At 37.4% G+C, this 20,830-nt stretch overlaps 1 protein-coding gene across 13 annotated transcripts; it reads left to right on the forward strand.

Moving 5' to 3' along the window:
* The first annotated feature begins 613 nt into the window (after positions 1-613).
* Positions 614-20,178, forward strand: LOC109631436 (muscleblind-like protein 2a). Of its 13 annotated transcripts, none has more exons than XM_069532390.1 (10): positions 614-729; positions 5,221-5,881; positions 10,163-10,327; positions 10,651-10,848; positions 10,972-11,226; positions 12,651-12,704; positions 13,062-13,218; positions 14,660-14,695; positions 15,202-15,377; positions 16,599-20,178. In XM_069532390.1, exons 2-10 carry the CDS (start codon positions 5,708-5,710, stop codon positions 16,611-16,613), a joined length of 1,230 nt encoding a protein of 409 aa, XP_069388491.1. In that variant the 5' UTR covers positions 614-729; positions 5,221-5,707; the 3' UTR covers positions 16,614-20,178. The 13 variants fall into 13 exon arrangements, with proteins under 13 accessions (XP_069388491.1, XP_069388489.1, XP_069388492.1 ...); XM_069532388.1 differs by lacking the exon at positions 614-729 and adding an exon at positions 2,205-2,550; XM_020090209.2 differs by lacking the exon at positions 614-729 and adding an exon at positions 2,220-2,550 and having other exon boundaries at positions 15,325-15,377.
* The last annotated feature ends 652 nt before the right edge of the window (positions 20,179-20,830 follow it).

Here is a 20,830-nt window from a genome sequence, read left to right on the forward strand (position 1 = left end):
TAAAAAGTTTTATTTTTTAGATAGTTTAAGAAAATCAGATCTTTTGTATTTTTGCACCACTTGATGTTGCTTTCAATAATAATTAATAATAGTAATAATTAATTGTGCTATTGGTGCAGTAGGTTGTATATAACAGGCGATACAGTTTTATAATTCAAGTAATTCCAAAGAATATCAACGTTTTTTTTTATGATTATAAATGAGACAATGTTTAGATGCAAAACTCAGCAGAAAGGTAAGTTTATAATTCTTTGTTATTAATAGAGGGAAAAACTTTAAATTGAGCTTAAAGTGACTTCCCTCGACAAAACAAGTGACAAGGTGGAGCGCAGCAGTATATATTAAATACTTTCTTATTAATATAAAATACACAGTTTAGTCCAAGAGAAGTTTTGAAGCTTTAGATGATTGTGGCATCGAAATATTAAGAGCGCAGACATTGACTCCAACTACAGCCGCTCAGTTGGGGAGTGATGCCACTTAAATGGAGTGTAAATAACAAACTGTGTGAACAACAAACAGCATGAAGGTCAAAGGAATGAAAGCCGTCTCTTTGTTCTTATATCTGAGTCATTCTGACAGTGACATTTCCCTCAAAGGGATTAAAATGGTGACCTTTCCATGTGGCACTCGATGCCACGTCTCCAGTTTGTTGACGAGATCTTTCAGTCTGACAGGTCAGATGAATCTCGTCTGTTGTTGTAAGAAACCAGGAGAAACTTAAAAGAGGTAATGAATCAATTAATCAAAACTCTGTGTGTGTGTGTGTTGTTTGATATTTAAAAACAACTTTATTCACATTTTTGATTATTTGCAGGTTGCTGAACACAAGGGTCACAACGTTGTCCATCTACTAAATTACTTTGACTGAATGACTTATAAACTGCACATTTTCTGCTGAAGGCATTCACCTTTTTAAATGTGTGTGGAAGCTTTCACTTTTCTCTACTGGAGCTAGATAGAGCTGCTGCCACCATTCTCAGCCAAAGAAATCATTGAATGAAGTTTGTGGAGTTTGACCATCACAACAGAATGAAGTGACAGGCTTCTTATCCTTTTCTCTGCTTTGATGTGTGGTTTGGTGTTATGTGTTTTACCTATACCAATTTTGTTATTAAGTTATTAAGTCATAATAATATAATATAATATCTGATAGTAGTGAGTGTATTTATATAGCACTTATCAAGCTTAAACACAAAATACTTTCCAAGTGAAAATGAGAGTATAAACATAGTAGTAGTATAGAATAAAAGAGAGTAGAAATAGAAAATAGTAGTAGTATAGAAATAGAATAGAGTTGTAGAAAAAAAGAATAGAAATAGAGTAGAGTAGTATAGATAAAAGAGAGTAGATATTGAATAGAGTAGTATAGTGGAAAAAAGAGTAAATGAGACAGCATTGATACATGGATTTATATTATTGTCATCAAAAATATTATATAATAAGATAATAAAGTCAAATTGAATTAAATCACACATAGTTAACGGGATAAAAATGGGATGAGATGTTGCCGCAGGGAAAAGATGCTCCATTAGGGCAAATAAAGGACAAGAACAAAACTGCTAGTCATGCAACTGATGCAGGATAATCTGTAACGTAAGGTACTTTGACACTGTGTTATATTTCATCTTTATTTCAGATATATGTTATTGAACATGAGGGCAATGTCTCCCTCTTTCTTCCTCCTCCCTCTCCTCCCTCTCCTCCCTCTGCCTCATGTTACCTGGGTTAGCAGCATCCCTCTTATTTGACCTTGAGCAGCGATGACACTAGGCCATCGTTAGTCTATTGGATTCTTATATCACACACATCAAACATTTTTCCACTCACAAATTCTTCCATGATCATTATTTCCATTACATATAGCTGCATTTTTTAATCATTGTGGCATATTTCCTTATCTATACTGCAAATGCCTGAGCTAAAAAATGGACTTATCTTTAAATGTATTTTATCTTATTTCAATTATCTCATCTGATGTTTACATTTGCGCGTGAAAGCGTGTTGTCATTAAAATAATCCAGAAAACCTCACATGCTTTTATTGCTGTTCCCTTGGTAACAAGCAAACCCTTGCCCTCCTAGCCTACTGGCATTCGTGTGGATCGTACCACTTTGCGTCTGTGAGAGGGGAGAGGTGAGTTAGGAGAAACCATTATAAAACCTCGTTTTTCAGTCACTGGAGCGTTCATCTCTATTTAATCAACCTAACATGTGACGCGTAATCAATAAAACGATAATATGATTGTCGTGTTTGTGATGATTCACGGTGTGATGGTGCTCGGTGCACCCAGGGACACCCCCTCGTCGCATCAGACTGACGGAGGTACAGTAAGCTGTCAGAAGCTTGTTGCTTAAATCTGTGCAGTGACACAAAGTCCGCAGGAAACAACCAGCGTCAAATCTGGGGACGAGTGGGAACTGAAGTGCGGTTGGATTCATCTCTCCCGGGGTCAACCTGACACCTCGGTGTCCGCAGCTTCAGTCCGGTGCCGCCGCGTCGTCTCTGCCCGAGCTGCTGCGTGATCGCCGTCTCCTCCGGGATGATGAGGTAAGCAGGTGCACTCCTCGGCTAACAGTCCTGCTAACGCGAGCTAATAAACCTTACCGTTCGCGTACCGTCAAGTGTTAGCCCGTGACAGCTGCGTGCGTCCGGTCGCGCTAGCTAGCTGCGTGTCCGTGGGTTAGCTTAGCCGAGGTAGCCCGACGATGAGAAGGCGAAATAAGAGACCGAAAACCCGAGCAAGTGTACCAGTGAGACACCATCATGCTAAACTGTCAGGTACACACACTGTCGTAGTTCATTAGCATCGGTGCTGCAAGTATTCAGGCTACTTGGAACAGCTCGTGCTACTCTATGACAATGCTCCATTACAAGTAAAAGTACTGTGTCAGAAGTAAAAGTACCCAAAGCAAATAATAAAAGTCTCCTGGGACCTGTACGTTTTAAAGTCATTATTTTATTACGACTCTTCCATTAATATGTAAGCAGTATTTTACTGAAGCAGTTGATTCAGGTGGAGATTTACTTTAGGTTTAATTATCACTAATGATAATCCATTACGCACGTAATGGATTATCTTCTGGATTCATTATTTGGAAAAGTAATTTAAAAAAATTAGAAAGTAAGTCAGCAAATAATCACATTTGACGGAAACATGAAATATTTGTCGTGTTGTCATGACTTCATCGAGGCCTTTGTCAATTTTTGTATCATTTACAATCAAATTACTTCATTTTTTGTACTTGTATGTACTGTTGATAAGTTTTATCCGACTAGAAATATAAAATGTTATTGCAAGAAAATACTCAAGCAAAGTAAAAGTACCTTAAATTTGTACTAAATAATTAAAGTACTACATTTCTATTGTATTATTTTCCCCTGTATTCATGTGTACTGTTAGGAAGTTGTATCTGTAATCAAGCATCAAACTTTATAAAGTCTTTATCTGCTTTTTATGCAAAAGTAAAGTAACTAGTATCTGCAGCTGTTAGATGAATTTCGTGTAGTAAAAAGTAGAAATAGACAAGTAAAGTACCTTAAATGTGTACAAAATGAAAGAGGTATATTTTATCAGAAACATATAGAGTACAACAATAATGTTACCGGATTGCAAAATTTAGATTTTCCTTTCCACATCCCCTATCGTCCTTTTCTAAAGTTTAGCACTATCTTATTGATAAATTAATGGAAAAGTCTTCTGCATGTCCATCTGTCAATATATTGAAATAAACAGCATTTCACTACATTTCAAATACTAGTAAATATTTTCCACCTCAAGCAACATAAAATAAAATCTGCAACAGGAGGCTATCCTCAGAGCTGAATGTAATAAATTGTTTTATATGTTACAACGATATATTTCTCCATTATACTATACATTTCTATTCATTGCCACCAGCCATGTCTTTCTCCAAGCAGTGCAGGCAGCATTCACTGGGTGCAACAGCCTCTGCTTTCCTATTGGCCAGTTTCTGACAGGGAGGGTCTTCCCGGAGGCCGGCACTCAGGCAGGAAGGGGGTGGCTGGAAATGTTTCAGCCACAGTTGGACAGACTGTTTTTTGCTGTTGTGAAGAGAAAATCTTTGCTCACTGAATCCTCGGGACAGACAGGAGGATACAGGCTGTTCTTGCTGTCAACATCTTCCCCAATTAGCTTCCTTAAAGTTGTAGCTCTGTCGTAGATCCTCGGTGTGGAACAGAACTTCTTTAGGGCTGCATGTCGAGGGAGAGGTAGGTTTTCCTGCTCCGTTTCCTTGCTTGCGTCTAAAGGAATTTGCTGCAGTAATGCCACGGGATAGCATGCAGCAAGGCTCTGAGGCTGTTACAGTTAGCGATCTGGGTCAACAAAAGCAGAGTTTCTTCAAAATCTGTGCCTTTTGACTTTCGTAGGCTTTGCTTATTGCTCTCATTTGAGACGCATTTCAGCTCTCTCTCACACACACACAGGTTTATCCAGCTAATGGGTTTACTACCTTTTCTGCCTGCTCAGCAACTTCCTGTGTGTTTTACCACTTAGTATACATGTCTGAGTATCCTGTCCTGTGGTAAACTCCCAACACTGTGTTTAAGCTTGGCTGTGCTCCCCTCAACATACAGGTGTGTGTTACCATAGCACTTTGGCACCAAGGGTTCATGTCATGCTATTTGTAAACTGAGGGTCACAGTGTATTTGAAAATAGACAGTGGTGGATAGAGAGGAAGTACATAATTAATAGAATGAAAGGTATGATTAAGATTGAACATAGTTTTGACTGGCAGTCTATTTTAGTGAATACTGATCATCCAATGTTGTTAGCATAACCCACATTTAATCGTTCTATGGATTTGAGCTGTGGAAATGTTAATTTCCTCTTATAGATTTATTGATTACCATGACACCATCCAGCCACACACCCCCAACCAGCAGCACAGCAAGGCTTGGAGAAATCTATTATTTTTTGTGTTGGTGCAAACTTGAATTTAGTCAGTAATAGACAGTAGAGTTGTTGTGATACCATTGTTTTACCTTCACGATACCGATTCTGGACTGATAACGATTTTCTCCCTCATGTTTGGAAGGGTGAGGTGAGGGGTATTCAGTTGCAACATGCAAAGTCACGACTAGATGTCACTAAATTCTACACACTGACCCTTTAAATGATCATGTTTATTTTGGTACTATCTTTGTAATATACATATATATATATATATATATGTGTGTGTTTTTTTATCTTTCAGATCACCAGTAGAAAGTGCCTTTGAGAAGATATCCCCAACTTGAAGTTGATCCATGTACATCGGTCTGTGTCTATGCTGTTTTTAAGACAAGACTCAAGCACCAGCACAGGATACCTCAGCTGCAAGCACTTCACCACCACTTTGCACAGTTTTAGCACCTGATCTTTTGCTAGAATAGAGCCATAATTGTGAATTATGACCTGAGAATGACTAAACGAACAAGTCTACACTAAATTTCCTTCACTTGACTGATATTTATGGACAATATACACTTGGACTTGACATAAAAAAAACAAAACCACCTTTATTTCCCATTGATAGGAGATTTCTCGGCTATCTCATCTTTCTGTTCCAGCTGATGGAGGACTCACCAGGTTGTCTTAAAACAGGACTTGGTTCTTACGGTCAACCTAAAGCGTTCAGTGCATGAGGTGCACAACAACAAGACTGACTTTTAAAATTTAATGCACGAGTAAAACCTTTGGACATGGCGTTGAACCTCTCTTCAGTAAGAGACACAAAATGGCTAACTCTGGAGGTGTGTCGGCAGTTTCAGCGGGGAAACTGTTCTCGTAGGGATGAGGAATGCAAATTCGCTCACCCGCCGAAGAGCTGCCAAGTTGAAAATGGTCGCGTTATCGCCTGCTTTGATTCTCTGAAGGTAAGAAATATTGTACATGTGATTATCTGTGACAGCTTAATGATCCTTTACTGAATGTATGAAGATGTTGCCCATGTATAAAGAAGTAGGAAACTACTGCCCCTGTAAAATGAAGAACATAATTTTTTCATGATGTTAGCAGTACTGTGACCCCAATTGCCTAAAGTGTATGTGAGTGAGAGAGAGTGAGAGAGAGTGAGAGAGAGTGAGAGAGAGTGAGAGAGTGTGAGAGAGTGAGTGAGAGAGTGAGAGAGAGAGTGAGAGAATGGGATGACACTACACCCAGACAATTTACAGCACACACAAACCAGTGTTGTAAGAAAGGTGGAACTGAATTATTTCATGTCAGGTGTATTGCTCAGGATCAATTAAAATGCAGTGTCAAGCACAAAGTTTGAGCACGATGCTCTTAAGAAACCAGTGAGCAATCTGTTTGCACGGACACGCACATTTTTAACTAGCGCTGCACTAGTAAAAGTAGATCCGGCACCCAGTTGGATTTCAGCCAGTATGTTAGCCTGTTTGCTCAGTCGTCCTGTGTGAGGCCAGGGTTGACTTAATCCACTCTCACACATTCACCATCACAACACAATACAGCTCTGCCCCCAGGATTGTTGTCATGCTGAGTCATTGTCTTGTCTCTTCACTGTTGGCAGTTAAAACACAGCTTGTCTGTGCCCCAGTGGTCAAGAGCCTCGAAGTATCAACACAAAGAGCATCCGTATTCTGTTATCGAAAAACAACAATTATTATTCATCTTGAGTGTTGTTCAGTAGATTATTGCGAAAAAGCAATACATTTAGGCTAAAGTGTTAGTACAGACTGATGCAAATTAAAGGATGATGCTTCCACAAAAGGGAGGAGGGCTCACTGAATGGTGTGAGGAGTATGAAAATATAAATTACGTGCTGTATCTTGTGCAGTCACCAGATCTCAACCTAATTTAGCACTGATACCAATTCCCATGAAAGAATATCTTTCAGAATGGTGTTTACGCCTCCAGAGAATCTATGTCAGGCTGCACTGCATGTGGTAGCATGTGATGGTCCAAAACTTTACTAAGACACTGCTGGTTTTTCCTTTAATATGTCACCTGTCTGCTCATTACAGACATTAACTAGACCTGGAGATATTAATATTTAATTGGGCATCTCTCTTTAGAAATATACTTAAATATCACTTAAACTTTGTGATAAGGGCTGTAACTTACATTGTTTTTATTTTTACTATTGATCAATCTGTCCAGTATTTGATTAATAATTGTATTGTTTAGTCCATTAAATGCAAGAAACCTGTGAAAACTGTCTGTCACAGTTTCCTAAAGGCCAAGGCAAGTATCATCAAATAGCGTGTTCTGTTTGACCATTGGACCAAAAAAATGAAATTATTGAATTTATTGCCACATACAACATAAAAACAGCAGATCTGCGTAAGATTTATCATTAAAATGACTTTTAGAGTTAAAATGGCTAATTGATTATTTGTATGTTGACTGACCAATCAATTAAACAACAGAATTACAGACTGGGCGTGGAAACAACAGGTCAGCAACCTAATGTGTAGCTGTTGTAGTCATGACGATGTCCCAGCTCTTCTTAAAGAAAAGGTTTTTGTCAAATCTACTTATATCCTGTCAGCTTCAGCTACTCAGCATTATTCTTTATGTATTAAAAGACAAATTGAGCTCACTGGCCAATTTGTGCATTCTAAACAATTGCTGTTTTCCTCTTATTTAGCTGTTTAAAGCTAATGTCATCAATGGAGAAACCAAGAGTTAACTTTATTAGAGCAAAGTATGTGCACATGCTGTTGTAACAAGTATCTCATGACTCAAGAAAAAAAATCAGTTGCGATGGGTAGGCACATGTGAAGGATGTTGACGGCTCTGTTTTTTAAGTGGAGCTGTTTTCCTTGGCTTTCTATTTAGAGAGGTCACACTCTGGACTGGTTGCCCTTTTAGCTCCACTTCACAAAACTAATTATATTAAATACTGTGAAAACACCGTCTCAATACCATGTGACATGAATCCATAGCAAGTATGTGCATTCGAAAATCTTTCTGTTGACACTGTGTTTTCTCATAAAGAGTAATGAGATATTGTTAACAGTCAAAGCCACATTGGCTGAACTTAATTGAGACAAATCTCTTGGGACATATGCAAATGAGATGAAATGAGTTGACTTTGTAGATTTGAATATGTAGGCTGAAGGGAGTCGACCTCTCATTAGGTTAATATTGTTGGTATCTTCATTTTAAAGTCTAAAATGAGATATAAAGAGTTAAGTTTAATCATCAGATTTCTAAATATCAAACAAGCCAACAATGGATTCTCACAGCCAGTCATTAACTTCTCTCATTACAGCCAGTGTAGTCATAAAGCGAGCACAGGAAATCGATAAGTGACTGGTCTTCATCTCAGTCATGCTCTTTAAAGCCCCGTCTATTACATTTATAATGGAGGATTTTGCAGCACATTATTTATGTCCAAAACATTTGCTGCCAATATAGAAAATTATTAAATATATGTAACTATACTAAAATAACACCCTAAACATACTTTAACCCAAGTTACCTATAACCTAATTAATTTGCCATAAGCATAATATGTTTCAGTCTTAAATATGTTTTAATGTGCAGATATTGATTTCTTATTTACAAAAATAGACCAATTGCTAGGGCACCTGTTTGCTTTAATTCTGCTTAAGATTTACCTACAACTTGAGTCCACCTGTGGCGAATCCAATGCATTGGACAGTTTAGAAAAGCAGGCAATGAAGTCAAAGAAACTCTGCAGACCTCTGTAATATAATTGTGGTAAGGCACAGGTCAGAGTGAGGGTATAAAACCATGTGTTCAGCTTTGAAGAGCTTATTAACCCCAATAATCAAATTAGAAGAAGTTTGAAACCACCATGACAGAACTCAAAAGCATTGTCTGAAAACATTAGGCACTGTTTATGAGCTGGCTCATACCATCCCGGCAGTGAAACCTGGTGGTGGTAGCATTATGCTGTGGGGGGGCTTCTTGGTGGCAGGGACAGGTAAACTGAGAGCAAGATTAATGAAGCCAAAAAGAAACTAAGGGCTGGGAGATCACAGGAGATCACATATCTCCATATCGCACCATTAAAGGGAAAAAAAAACCTTCCTGGATCTGCCTTTTTATCGAGATTTGCTCCAAATTTAAAGGGTTCTTTCTTCAGTCATACACAAACTCCTCCACAAAATATCATGGCCTTGTAGTTTATGTGTAATCCTGCTAAATATAAACAAACAGACAAATATTGATTAACTGTAACAAGTCCACGTAGGAAACCTGTTCCAAAGTGCACACAACCTCAGATCTGTGCATTGGTTCACATTTTAGCACCAAAAAATCGTGACGCTTACAGCCAAGATCGAGCTGGAGTGGCTTGGGGACAAATCTCCGACTGTCCTTGAACAACAGTGCCAAAGGCTTAAGCCCCACAGAACATCTGAGGAGAGACCTGATTATGGCAGCTCACAGACTCTTCGCATCCAATCTGACAGAGCTTGAGTCGGTCTGCCAGAAAGAATGAGCGATAAACTGCTCAAATCCAGGTGTGCAAAGCTTGTAGAGACTTACCCAAGACTCAAAGCTGTGATTGCAGCCAAAGAGTATTGATTTAATGGTCTTCTGTTAATGAAAGATTCCAGTTTTTGATTTTCATTAAATACCTAAAACATTTTTGGAAATGTCTGTTTGCCTTGTAAATATGGGTTATGAAAAGTAGAAAATGCTATTTAAAATTAAATCTATAAGACAATAACATGTATAAAATGGTGTTTTCAGACAGGCCACACTATAAGCAAAGTTGTGTGCATGCTTGAAGCAGCTTTTTTAGCTGCAGCATTCAGTGCTGTGCAGAAGGATTTTTATTCTAGTGCTATCACATCATGTAGATAAGCACATTGATGACTCCACTGACACTGTAGATGGCTGCGAGGAGTCTGAGTGGGAGTGGAGTGCATGAAAAAAAAAAGACCATGATGATTAATACTGCAGAAGAAATTGTACTTTGAAGCTCTTCTTGGTGTTCATGGTGCTGGAGTAACCTTTAGCTTTAAACATATCTGTTGTCATATAAAAATTCCTTTTGAACAATGTAACAGGACTTAGACGATAAACTTTTAATATGACTCTGTGACTTTTCAAGTTTAGTTGATGAAAAGTTTTTTCCCCTCTGTTTCAAGGAGTAACTGTGATCTCTGTCTCGATCTTGAGTCTTCCTAATGCTTTTGTGTTTGCTCTGAATCCAGGGCCGATGCTCAAGAGAAAACTGCAAGTACCTTCATCCACCTTCGCACTTAAAAACCCAGTTAGAGATAAATGGGCGCAACAATCTAATCCAGCAGAAGACGGCCGCAGCTGTACTCGCCCAACAGATGCAGCTTGTGATCCCTGGACCAAGTCTGCAGCCTGTGGTAAGGTCCTAAGGCACCACTTTTAGCGGATATATGCACATTTTGTAAACTAAAAAAGGGCGATTTACTCCTTTCCCATTGCCGGTAAAGTTTTCCTTTTTTCCCGAGTGATATCATGAATGCGCCACAAACAGAAGTTCTCTCACCTCACTGTGGCATCTTGCTGGATATGAAGAAAAAAAATGCTCAATCCCAAGATGTGCAAAACAAATAACTACACAAACATCATGGCTTTTTACGCCTTAACACCCAGAAGGCCAATGCACATCTCACTTGTAATATATTGAATCTTTGCTGAAAGCCTGTTTTTTTCTGTTACACAGGGACTTGGCACAAATCCCGGTCTTGGTTATGGTTCATACATGACACCATTAAGCCATGGAATGAATCTGGTTCCCTCAGACATCCTCCCCAGCCCCTCAGTTCTTGTTCCTGGGAGTCAATCTATGACAGTCCACAGTTCTTCTTCTTCCTCCTCTTCTTCTCCCTCACAGAAGCTGCAGCGTTCAGACAAACTAGAGGTAAAACTAAGCACCACAAGAAATTATTTATTAAAAGACATCAGTACTTATCCGGGTAATAACGTTATGTGGACTGATCTTGAGTTGAATTCATCTCACTGTCTTTATAACTGCTCCTCCCAGGTCTGTCGTGAGTTTCAGAGGGGAAACTGTGCGAGAGGGGAGACAGATTGCCGTTTTGCTCACCCCAGTGACAGTCCCATGATTGACACCACTGACAACACTGTCACTGTTTGCATGGACTATATCAAGAGCCGCTGCTCCCGGGAGAAGTGCAAGTATTTTCACCCGCCTGCACACTTGCAGGCTAAAATCAAGTCCAGTCAACAACAAGTCAGTCAGTCAGCCGTCGCAGCCCAGGCCGCAGCTGCAGCCGTGGTAAGACCTAGAATTATCCCTCTGAAAAGTCTTTTTGTTTGAAAGAAATACTATGACCATTTTTTCATAGCAGACATTATCTCTTGCCACAGTGATAACATAAGTAACTATGCCTGCGCTTTTTCTACTGTGGCAAAATGTCACAAATGCTGTGAAAAAGGCCTATTATTATAAAAAAACACATGTTAATACTATCGAGGTGTTTGGAGTCATTGTCATTTCACTTGTAGTGTAAATTGCCTGTTAAGTGCTGATCAAAGTAGAAAGAAAGCAACAAGACTCAGTGTTCTTCTTTAATCTCTTTTCCACTACAAGTTAAAACTATAAATTAGGAGTTAGAAGAATATCTACTACTGTATTAATTTAATACTGAAGAAATCTGCAGTTGCAGAACAGACCAATTTTATGGTATGTTTATATATTTAAGTAATAAATGGAAAACTTGCACTGTCTCTTTGAGTTAATATTCATGAACATAAGCCTTTTATAATCCAGTGTTTACAAACTCTACAAATGTAAATCAGAACACATTAATATTAAGGTCGGGATGATTTGAAATTCAGATTAATAATGGGCTTTGTCCCTTTATTAAAAGACCTGTCAATCAAATTTAAATCAGTAGCAGGCTTGCATTGTTTAGTTTGTGTAGTGGAGAAGTCATTTTCATTTACATTTCAATGATTGTGTCTTTAAACAGGCCCATTGAAAGCGGTTCATTGTAGTTAATAGAGAAAAGTATTGGTGAACATTTTTATACTGTACCTTACAGTATGTAGGGTTTGTGATAACTGGAGGGTTTCAGTGTTCCATTTCAATTGCAAATTTAGGGCATTTATAGTCTCTAGATTGGCACAAATTCTAAACATATGTTCCATAAAAAAATTATTTGAGGCTTGATATCTCACAGTTTAACCAAATAAAATAATAAACAAAAAGATAGAAACCTCATATAAGACAGAATATAAAGATTTGATTTAAGAGAAATATATACAAAAATGTATATTTGGATTTCAAAATCAACATCCAACTGTTAAATCAGTCAGGTTTTAATTGCATCATGGTAATCTTAGTGTTTTGATTTTAATAAGAAATCCTGATTAATAACAAGTTGATCAGTATACAATGTAAACAGTGCGTAGGATTGTACCGTATGTGTTTGTTGCCATAGATGCCAATTCTGCTGAACTACTAATTCAGAAATCTTAAGTTAGTGTTTCCTTTAATTGGTTATTTTGGTTACTGTGCATGCATATTGTGTTTTATGTGGTATACTACATTCAGATTATTTTGTTTTGTTTTCCCCTTCTCACCTATCCACAATGCTGTCCCCCATGATGCACCTCTGCTTGCTGTTACCTGTATGTTAATACGCTTGAATCCCATTGGCCCACTGCCATCATGTGCTCGCTGCCTGCTATTAAAAGACTCAGTCGACTGCCAAAGCAATGAAGCGACCCCTCGAGGCAACTGTAGACCTGGTATTTTCACCTTTTGCTTTGCATGTAGCTGTTAATTGTACTGTAAAAAACTTTTAATTTTTGTCACTGTGGCCTCTTCAAGTTTCATGTAGTGTTTGTGTAGACAGTCAACATCAGTATCTTTAAGTGCTTAAGTTGTTAAATCTTGGTGAATACATTATTCCATTCATATTCTGTATTCTACAATTGTGCCTTATAATTTTTTCCATCTTGTGATAACAGCCACCTTTATTGTTTATTCATGTAGTTGTAGTTGTGAATACTAAATATTAAGGGTGTGTAAAATGTAGCTGAACAGAGAGAGAATGGAATTATGGGAATTTTTAGTGTTTAAAGTCTTCTCTTGTCACTTTCCAGGCCTTTCCCCACAGTGTCCTGCAATCCCTACCAAAGAGACCAGCCCTAGAGAAGAGCGGCTGGGCCAGCTCTCTCCTTAGCCCCAGTTTTTTGCACTACCATCAGGCTCTGGCCAATGCGCAGCTGCAGCAGCCTACGACAGCATTTTACCCCACAGGTAATTTTTACACTGGTCGTGGATTCATAGCTAAACAGGCCCGTTACACAACCTTCCATTTTGAATTTCCTCTTTGTCCATGCTGCTGAATGACACTGCTCATAAGGAGGTTTGAACACAATATTATCCATAGATATTTGTAATTATATAAGATGGGTCATTTTATTTTATTTCGCTGCAGGTCGCTTTGTAAAAACTGGCATAGCACAACAGATGGAAATTAGCTTATACAGCTAAATGTATTTATTACAGTAATTCATCTGTTGGTTAACTTGCACTTTCCCTATCAAATACATAAACCAGAGCCTCTTCCAAAAATTAAATAACTTCCACCTGATGCTGCAGAGCCTTTTCCCGGCAGACATTTTGACTTGTCATAGCATAAAAAGAAGAGGTGTAACTTGCATTGAAAAATGTCTCTGTCCCAGTAAGCTTTAACAGTGCATGCAGCTGTCGCACCACAAACTCAGTCATCCATGTGAAATAGTTGAGACCAGATGCTTGGTGATTTTGCAAGTACTTGTAGAGCTAGCTGGTGAGCTGCTGAAGAGCCGACTGTTTACTCTCTAGCTCAGCTTCTCTCTCAGGTTGTTTACTTTCCATTTTGTTCACTATATACACATATGTTATCAACTAAAACTTGAACCATCAAGTTGGTTTGTTGATTTGTCAGCTCATTTGCAAACATGACGATAACTTCACACAAAACGTTAAATCATTGACTCCTGTCTCATAACTGTCTCCACACGGTTTCTCCTTTGTGGAAAAGTTTTTACTCTGACAGAGGAGGTTAGGTAAATGTCACTGGTGCAGCACCGCTAATAAGATATGATAGCTTCTATTTTGGACCCTCAGTCCTCTTTAGGTCAGCACTGTCAAGATAGCTTGCCATTGATCGATGGCACAAATTTGCATGTCAAAGATCACCAAACTTGAACAGTGCAAAATGTCCCCGATGATTAATTTCACCCCTTCAAAGCCTTTTGGCAGAAATTGATTTTGAATTGATTGGGTTTAAATCCAAAGCACAGTGATTCAAAAGCACAAAACCAGGAACCTGAAAAAAGAAATTCAGCCATATTGATTACACCTGTGCTTGCTATGACAAATACAAATGTCTGCTGTGAAAAGGCTGTTGTTATACTATAAATGGAAGTAATCAATTTTATTTCAAAAAAAAAAAAATCCTACTGTTTTTGGACTTAGTTGGAAAATATAGAAATGTATCAGATCTTAAGCTTCAAATGTAGAGTTGGTGTTGCAGATATTGTAGCTTAGTCTGTTTGATTTAACCTGCGTCTTTTTGAAAGACACTCTGGGCATTTTGTGTCTGTTCACTAAACCAAAGACGTATTTATGTGGACTATGTGGGTTTCTATCATATTGATATGTGTTTATCTCACTAACGTACACCTTCTCTCTCCATTTCATATTCACACAGGGTCTGTCTTTTGCATGGCTCCAGCTAACAGCATTGGTAGGTGCCTTCCATCATTTTAATAAAATATGTCTCACCGTCAATGGGAAACATAAGTGAAGTGCAGATGTTCTTGTTGTTAAGGAAATAATTTTTTTTTATCAGGATTCAATTATCAGGAACCCACATTAAATAATTTGACTTTCTCTCTGTAAATATTTGTAATTAATGTTTGCTTTTAAAATGAATCCCGGTTATTGGAAGCAGTTTGCAAATGTAAGCATTTCAGTGGATTTTGATCATCGTCCCTGAGATACAGTTTAATGTTTTTTCATACCCTATAATGTTTTTCAACTTTAAAACTTTCGAAATGTATAAAACCACTTCCTGTTTGGAGACATCGCAGTACACGCTTCGTATGGACAGATTTCCTAATTGTATCTTTTATCGGCCCTCCTTTTGTGTTCTCCCCTGCTGTCTCGCTTTTTCTGTTTGATCGTATGCCATCTGCTGGTCTAACCCAATGATGGCTTGCTGCTAATTTCATTTTATATATGCTTGGCAAGAGAGAGTGACAAACATTGCTATGGTTACCATAATGCTCCACCTCCCTTTTCATTGCTTTCATGGTTCCCTTCCTGAAAAAGTCCCCATGATGTACAGTGCTACGCCTGCTACTGTCTCTGCAGCAACTACTCCCGCCACAAGTGTCCCCTACGCAGCAACAGCAACAGCCAATCAGGTTTGCTCCTTTTTAAAGCTTTCTGTCATAAAACCTTGAGCTCTGAATAAGTGCTTCATCTTTAAATCAAGGGAGTTGCTTCGTCACCATAGCGCTGCCCTGCTTGCATCGCCTATCATTAAGCTTCATTTACCTGTGGACCTTCAGTAGAACTACTAGGCTGCATCTCACCCTCTTCCCTCACAACAAACAGCTCTTATATAAAGGTCTTCCATCTGCAAATACTGTTTTTTGCACACTTCGTTACTGCATGTTTTCTGCTTTGTTGGTTATTGGTCTCTTTTTCATTTCTGTGATAATGTTAAGTGAGCGTCAAATGCTTATAACACAATTGAAGTAGGGTTCTGTTACACTAGTTATATTGATTAGTATATTTGATTTTTCTTTTTGGACCTACAGTTTCACAATGAGAAACCTTTTCTGTGTTGTGGTGTGACATTATTTGGATTTTATCTTTTGGTCTCAGCTGCTCAGAGTAAAGTATTAGAGTATTATGAATAAGAGGTTATTTAAATGATGATGTTTACATGCATTCATTACTAATAGAATATACCATTCATATTCATATCTACATGTTAGAGAGCACAGTCTGATTATGACTCTTGTCAACATTATGTCCGACTACTTGTTTACACTCAAACCTAGTGCATGTGTTGTATGTTGTCACAAAATGCTGTGAAAACTAGATTTTATACAGCGATTTGAGACGTATACATTTCTACATAATTTAAATAAGGTTTAAGTAGTCCAGTAATCTGGATAATATCTGAATATTGATGTCCATGTAAATGTGTCTTTTGTAAAATATTTGGTTCTCCAAAACAATAATCCTCAACATATATTTTTGTTATTGTGCATTAAGCTTCAAAACAACATGTTTAAAACTGTATGTTTGAACTATGACTGCCCAATGGTTGGTGCATTTATACAATGGGATGTTGAGGAGCTGAGCGTAACTCAAGAAGAAAGACGAATATTTAGTTTTGAATTAATATTGCAGCCAAAAAAAACAGTCACAAAGAGTTTTAATTTAAAGTAAAGTTAAGGGGGATTTAAGACAAATGCCACAAGTTAAAGGTTTTCATTCCATCTAATCTTATCATTTTCTGTCCATTCTGACAATAAATCATTCTGAAAACTTAATGATCTTTGACCACAGTTGACCCAGGTCTGTGTTTACTGTGTGAAACTACTAATGTTTGTCTTTTGCCCTTAAAACAGATCATCCTCAAGTAACCACCAGAAACAGGAGTCAGTGCCACATTGCTGCTGTTAAAGGTCCCAAACAGCCGATCTGTAAATACTCTGTGAACGCCACACACCACACACAACAAGCTGCATGCTGATAAACATCACTGGTGGAAAACTTGTAGACTCAACTTTAATCTATGGTAATAAATGACATAAGGATTACTAGGATTATACTCTGTTAGATAGATGTCACAGAAGATTATTGTATGTGCATGCCTTTGCACCAGAATTAACATGCATCCTCAGTAATGTGCGGAACATGCTGGTTCCTATTTCCGAAACCAATTCTGACATGGTCAGAGGTGCGTTCAGCCTCTTAATGAGTGAAATCCACCATGTCTCCAATTCTCTTATCACAGCCTCATGACTAAAAATGAGCTTTTCTTGACAAAGTCAAACAGGAAACAGATGGAAACCAGACCAAAATTGATTTCACTCACAATTGTAAGTTACACCAAAAGTGTACAAGGTGAACATTGCACATCCAGTCTGAGATCAGTTTTCAGTGTGTCCACAGAACATGTTAATGCCAGGTGTCGTGGGGACCTATATTGGATCTTTTTCAATTTTATCAACATATATTTCTTTCTTGAATGTCTCATATAACCTAGGGTTTTCACATTAATGATTGTTTGTCTAGTGCCAGGTTTCATTATTTTAAGCTTACTCATAAAAAGCACTTGTTTTAACTTTAAACTCAAATGTAAAGATACATTTGACAGCAGGCTGTGGGGGTAGTCGGTCTGTGTTTTTTCCCTAGTTATCCCCAGAAAGCAGGATCAGTGCTCCACCTCCTGGTGTGCCTTTGCATTGCATATACTGTACATAATATTTGTTGGTAGGAAGTAAAGCAGCAGTAATTCAAACTGTTCATTTTCCCCACCTTCGTTATCCCAAAAAAAGAAAAACTTTGTGGGTTATTGGACAAAGTGATATGCCGTTTTAATGATGTATCCAGGTGGTGGTTTTCTCTTCTGGGGCAGGTCTCACAAAGATAATCTTTGACTGGGTCTTAATTAGATCAAACTTATAACTTACAATAGTCAGACTTCAAATTGATCTTTGATTCTTTGTTGTACAAAGCTGTTTAGATATTTACTCTATGAAGTGGGACTAATGGGTAAATTAAGATCTTTCGTCAGGTCTCTGTTCTGTTCAGCTTGAAAATCTTGTACTCAGTGTCTCTTATCACTCGGGTTTAGTAAAGTGTCCATGAGCAAAAAGAAAATTAATCCAACACTGCTTTATATTTCCAACTGATTACTTCCCTTTCTTATATCTCAAACCACAAATTTAAGTCCTGACAACGGTATCGGTGTTTTTTAGTCCTTGTGGGCTGGGAACTTGTATGTGCATGAAAAATATAACTCATCGGCCTCATGCTACAAACCAGTCTGAAAGATCTCTGTGAAACCAGCCCCTGGCTTGAAGACGAGCCTCCACAGCCATTCTAGTTAACTCAGTAACAGGGTGAGTGAGTACTGTGTGACTCTTGTGATCCTATAAAGTTTGAGTTGAATGGTGTGTGAACTGTTAGTCTTACTACGACAGTCAGTTGTCAGTACTGTATTATTTGAAATTTACAAGTGCCTAATGAATTCTGCATGCAATTACATCAAAGCATATTTAAAAAGGGTTTGTGTGGAAAAACTGTTCAATTAAATCTACTCAACTTAACTCACAGTTAGGAAGAACTATTTAGCAATGCCATGTCAGTGCATTAGTATGTTGTGTGTGCACCTGTTTAGATTTAGTCAAATAATTTTCACTTTTGTGAAATTCACTCAGATGTGTATGTACTGTATGTACAATGTATACGAATCAATATTCAGCTTACTTTTTATTTAGTTTCACCATTAAGATGATTAAGTAGTGTTGAATTAGTTAAATGCACACAGTAAAATACTTTATGTATTAAAGTAGAATCTAAGTGAGTAGACATTTTGGTGAAGTGTCGTGTATGAGTGGCACCACGATATGCAATTGGCCGTCTTTGTCTTTGTTTTAAGAGCAAGCAGAGGTGGCGTCATGTCTCCTGAAGTGAAAAACTGATGTTAAAAATAGTTTTTACTCATATGAATGTTCTCTTGAACATCTTTTATTTAAGTTTTAGTTCCCTGTTTTGCCGTGTGTGAAAATATCAACCTTTATTTTTATTGCTTTCCGAAGTCTTTTCAAGTGTTTTTCAAAATGTGTGTGTACACGTGTGAGTAACAGACAATCCACCAAGAGAAACTGCATTTGTTGACTTTTTCATTATGTATTTTCATTGTGAAAATGTACACATTATTGGATATGAATATATGGAGTATACTTGCATACAGTATTTTACTAGTTTAACCTTAGCTAAGAACACATTTAAAATGTATTCACTTCTATTTTACGATGAATGTAATTTATTAAAGTGACGTTAGCTCTGCCGCAGGTTCCTCAAAGGGCCATGATCTGTTGTTTTAGCCTTTAAGTCGTCTCTGTTGAGGGATCAGATGTTGGAGCAAAGAGAAGCTTCAGACATTTCATCCTTGTTACTGCCTTGTCACCTGTGAGGGAAAACAAACCTTTGTATGATCGAGGCAATGGAATAGTTTTTATGTAAAAGAGTGTATCGTACGTACCACATTTTCTGTTCACTCCTCACAATAACACATTAGATTGTACCGTCAGATGTTTGACTTTATTAAGCCATGGTGAAACACTGTAAGTGAGCCAGTGCATAAAGAAATAATCGGAATTTATTTGTTTTACATAGTTTCCTCTGTATGTCAACATCTAAAAAAAAATCCACCGCAGATTGAACTACATTGTTTTAAACTTTTTTCTATATACATATATATATATAGATATATATATATATATATATGATCACTTTCAAAGTTTAGGTTGTCATTAGTTAGATGATAAGTTTCCCTAATTTATTATATTAAAGGCATATTTCTGAATGTTTGTTTCATGTTTTGGCAAAAAGCTTGAATGTCACTATACACCTGCATATGGAGGTTGTTATGATATTTTGATCACCTAGTCTAAATTAAATGGACAGTAAGAATGTTTGGTCTGACTGACTGACGGAAACATTTGTCTTAAGCACTTTGTCGACAGTCAGACGACTGAGAAGACATGCTTTTTGTGAACTTTGCCTTATCTTAGAACCTATTCCTAAATTTGCATTTGTTCAGTAATTGTGAGTTCAATATTGTTGAGTAACTAAAACCAATTTGTGAAATTGTCGCTACGTGTTTTTTTTAATTTAAGGCCACAATGAAAGATTGTCAAACAAACCTTAACACTAGCCTGAAGCTTGATCCTAATAAGACTAAATTGCTTTAATGGTATTTTCAAATTTAACAGATTTCTGATGAAGCCAGTGCTTGATTACATTCTGGCCTGAATATAAACTTTCCCTTTTTGTTATGCTTTTAAGAAATTATTCTGTAAATAATTTTATTTGTGCATAATTAAGCAATTCATGTGGATAGTTTTGTTCATGTAAATTTAAAATTGTGTAAAATCTAATATTGCAAACAAATAAATAAATGTCATGTACATTCAATGCTGTCAGCTATGGTCTTTGATTTTGTATTGTGCATGTATTTTGAATACATTTGATGCCAGACTCATTCTCAGACAAAAGAACAAACAGACTGCTAAAACTCAATCTATTCACAATTAAACTTTGTTTAGCTCAGTATAACTTCAGTACTTATTTGTGGAGGAAAAATAGAACTTTTTAAATCATAAGAAATGCTGGCTGGTCTTCATTAATATGAGAAAAAATGCAGATTATTGATTATGACAACATATTTTGTCAATAAATGCTTACTTTTACTTTGGGAAAAATTTACATCCTCCACCTTTAAGATGTTTTTGGATAATTGTGCCATTAGAGAGATAAACTCTGGAGAAACACAACCATGGATAAATCTTTGAAGACCTTTTCACAGGTGATCAGCTTCAGGTCCTGTGTGACTCTAATTAGACTCTTAACCGAAAGTATTTTTTTTAACATTTTTCAGACGTCCAACACACGTAATGTCTGTGCCATCAATAAATAATACCCCAGACTATCTTTTGTACTCATTTGAGCAGCAGCAACACACACACACACAGAGAAAAAATGCTGCGTTACCATGGCAACATCATCCGGCGCATTATCCTCTTCTTGGATGTGCATCCTGGAGGCGCCGCTGTGATTGGACGAGCTC

Source organism: Paralichthys olivaceus, chromosome 10, assembly GCF_024713975.1.
Source record: "Paralichthys olivaceus isolate ysfri-2021 chromosome 10, ASM2471397v2, whole genome shotgun sequence".
In the NCBI taxonomy this organism is placed as follows: Eukaryota; Metazoa; Chordata; class Actinopteri; order Pleuronectiformes; family Paralichthyidae; genus Paralichthys; species Paralichthys olivaceus.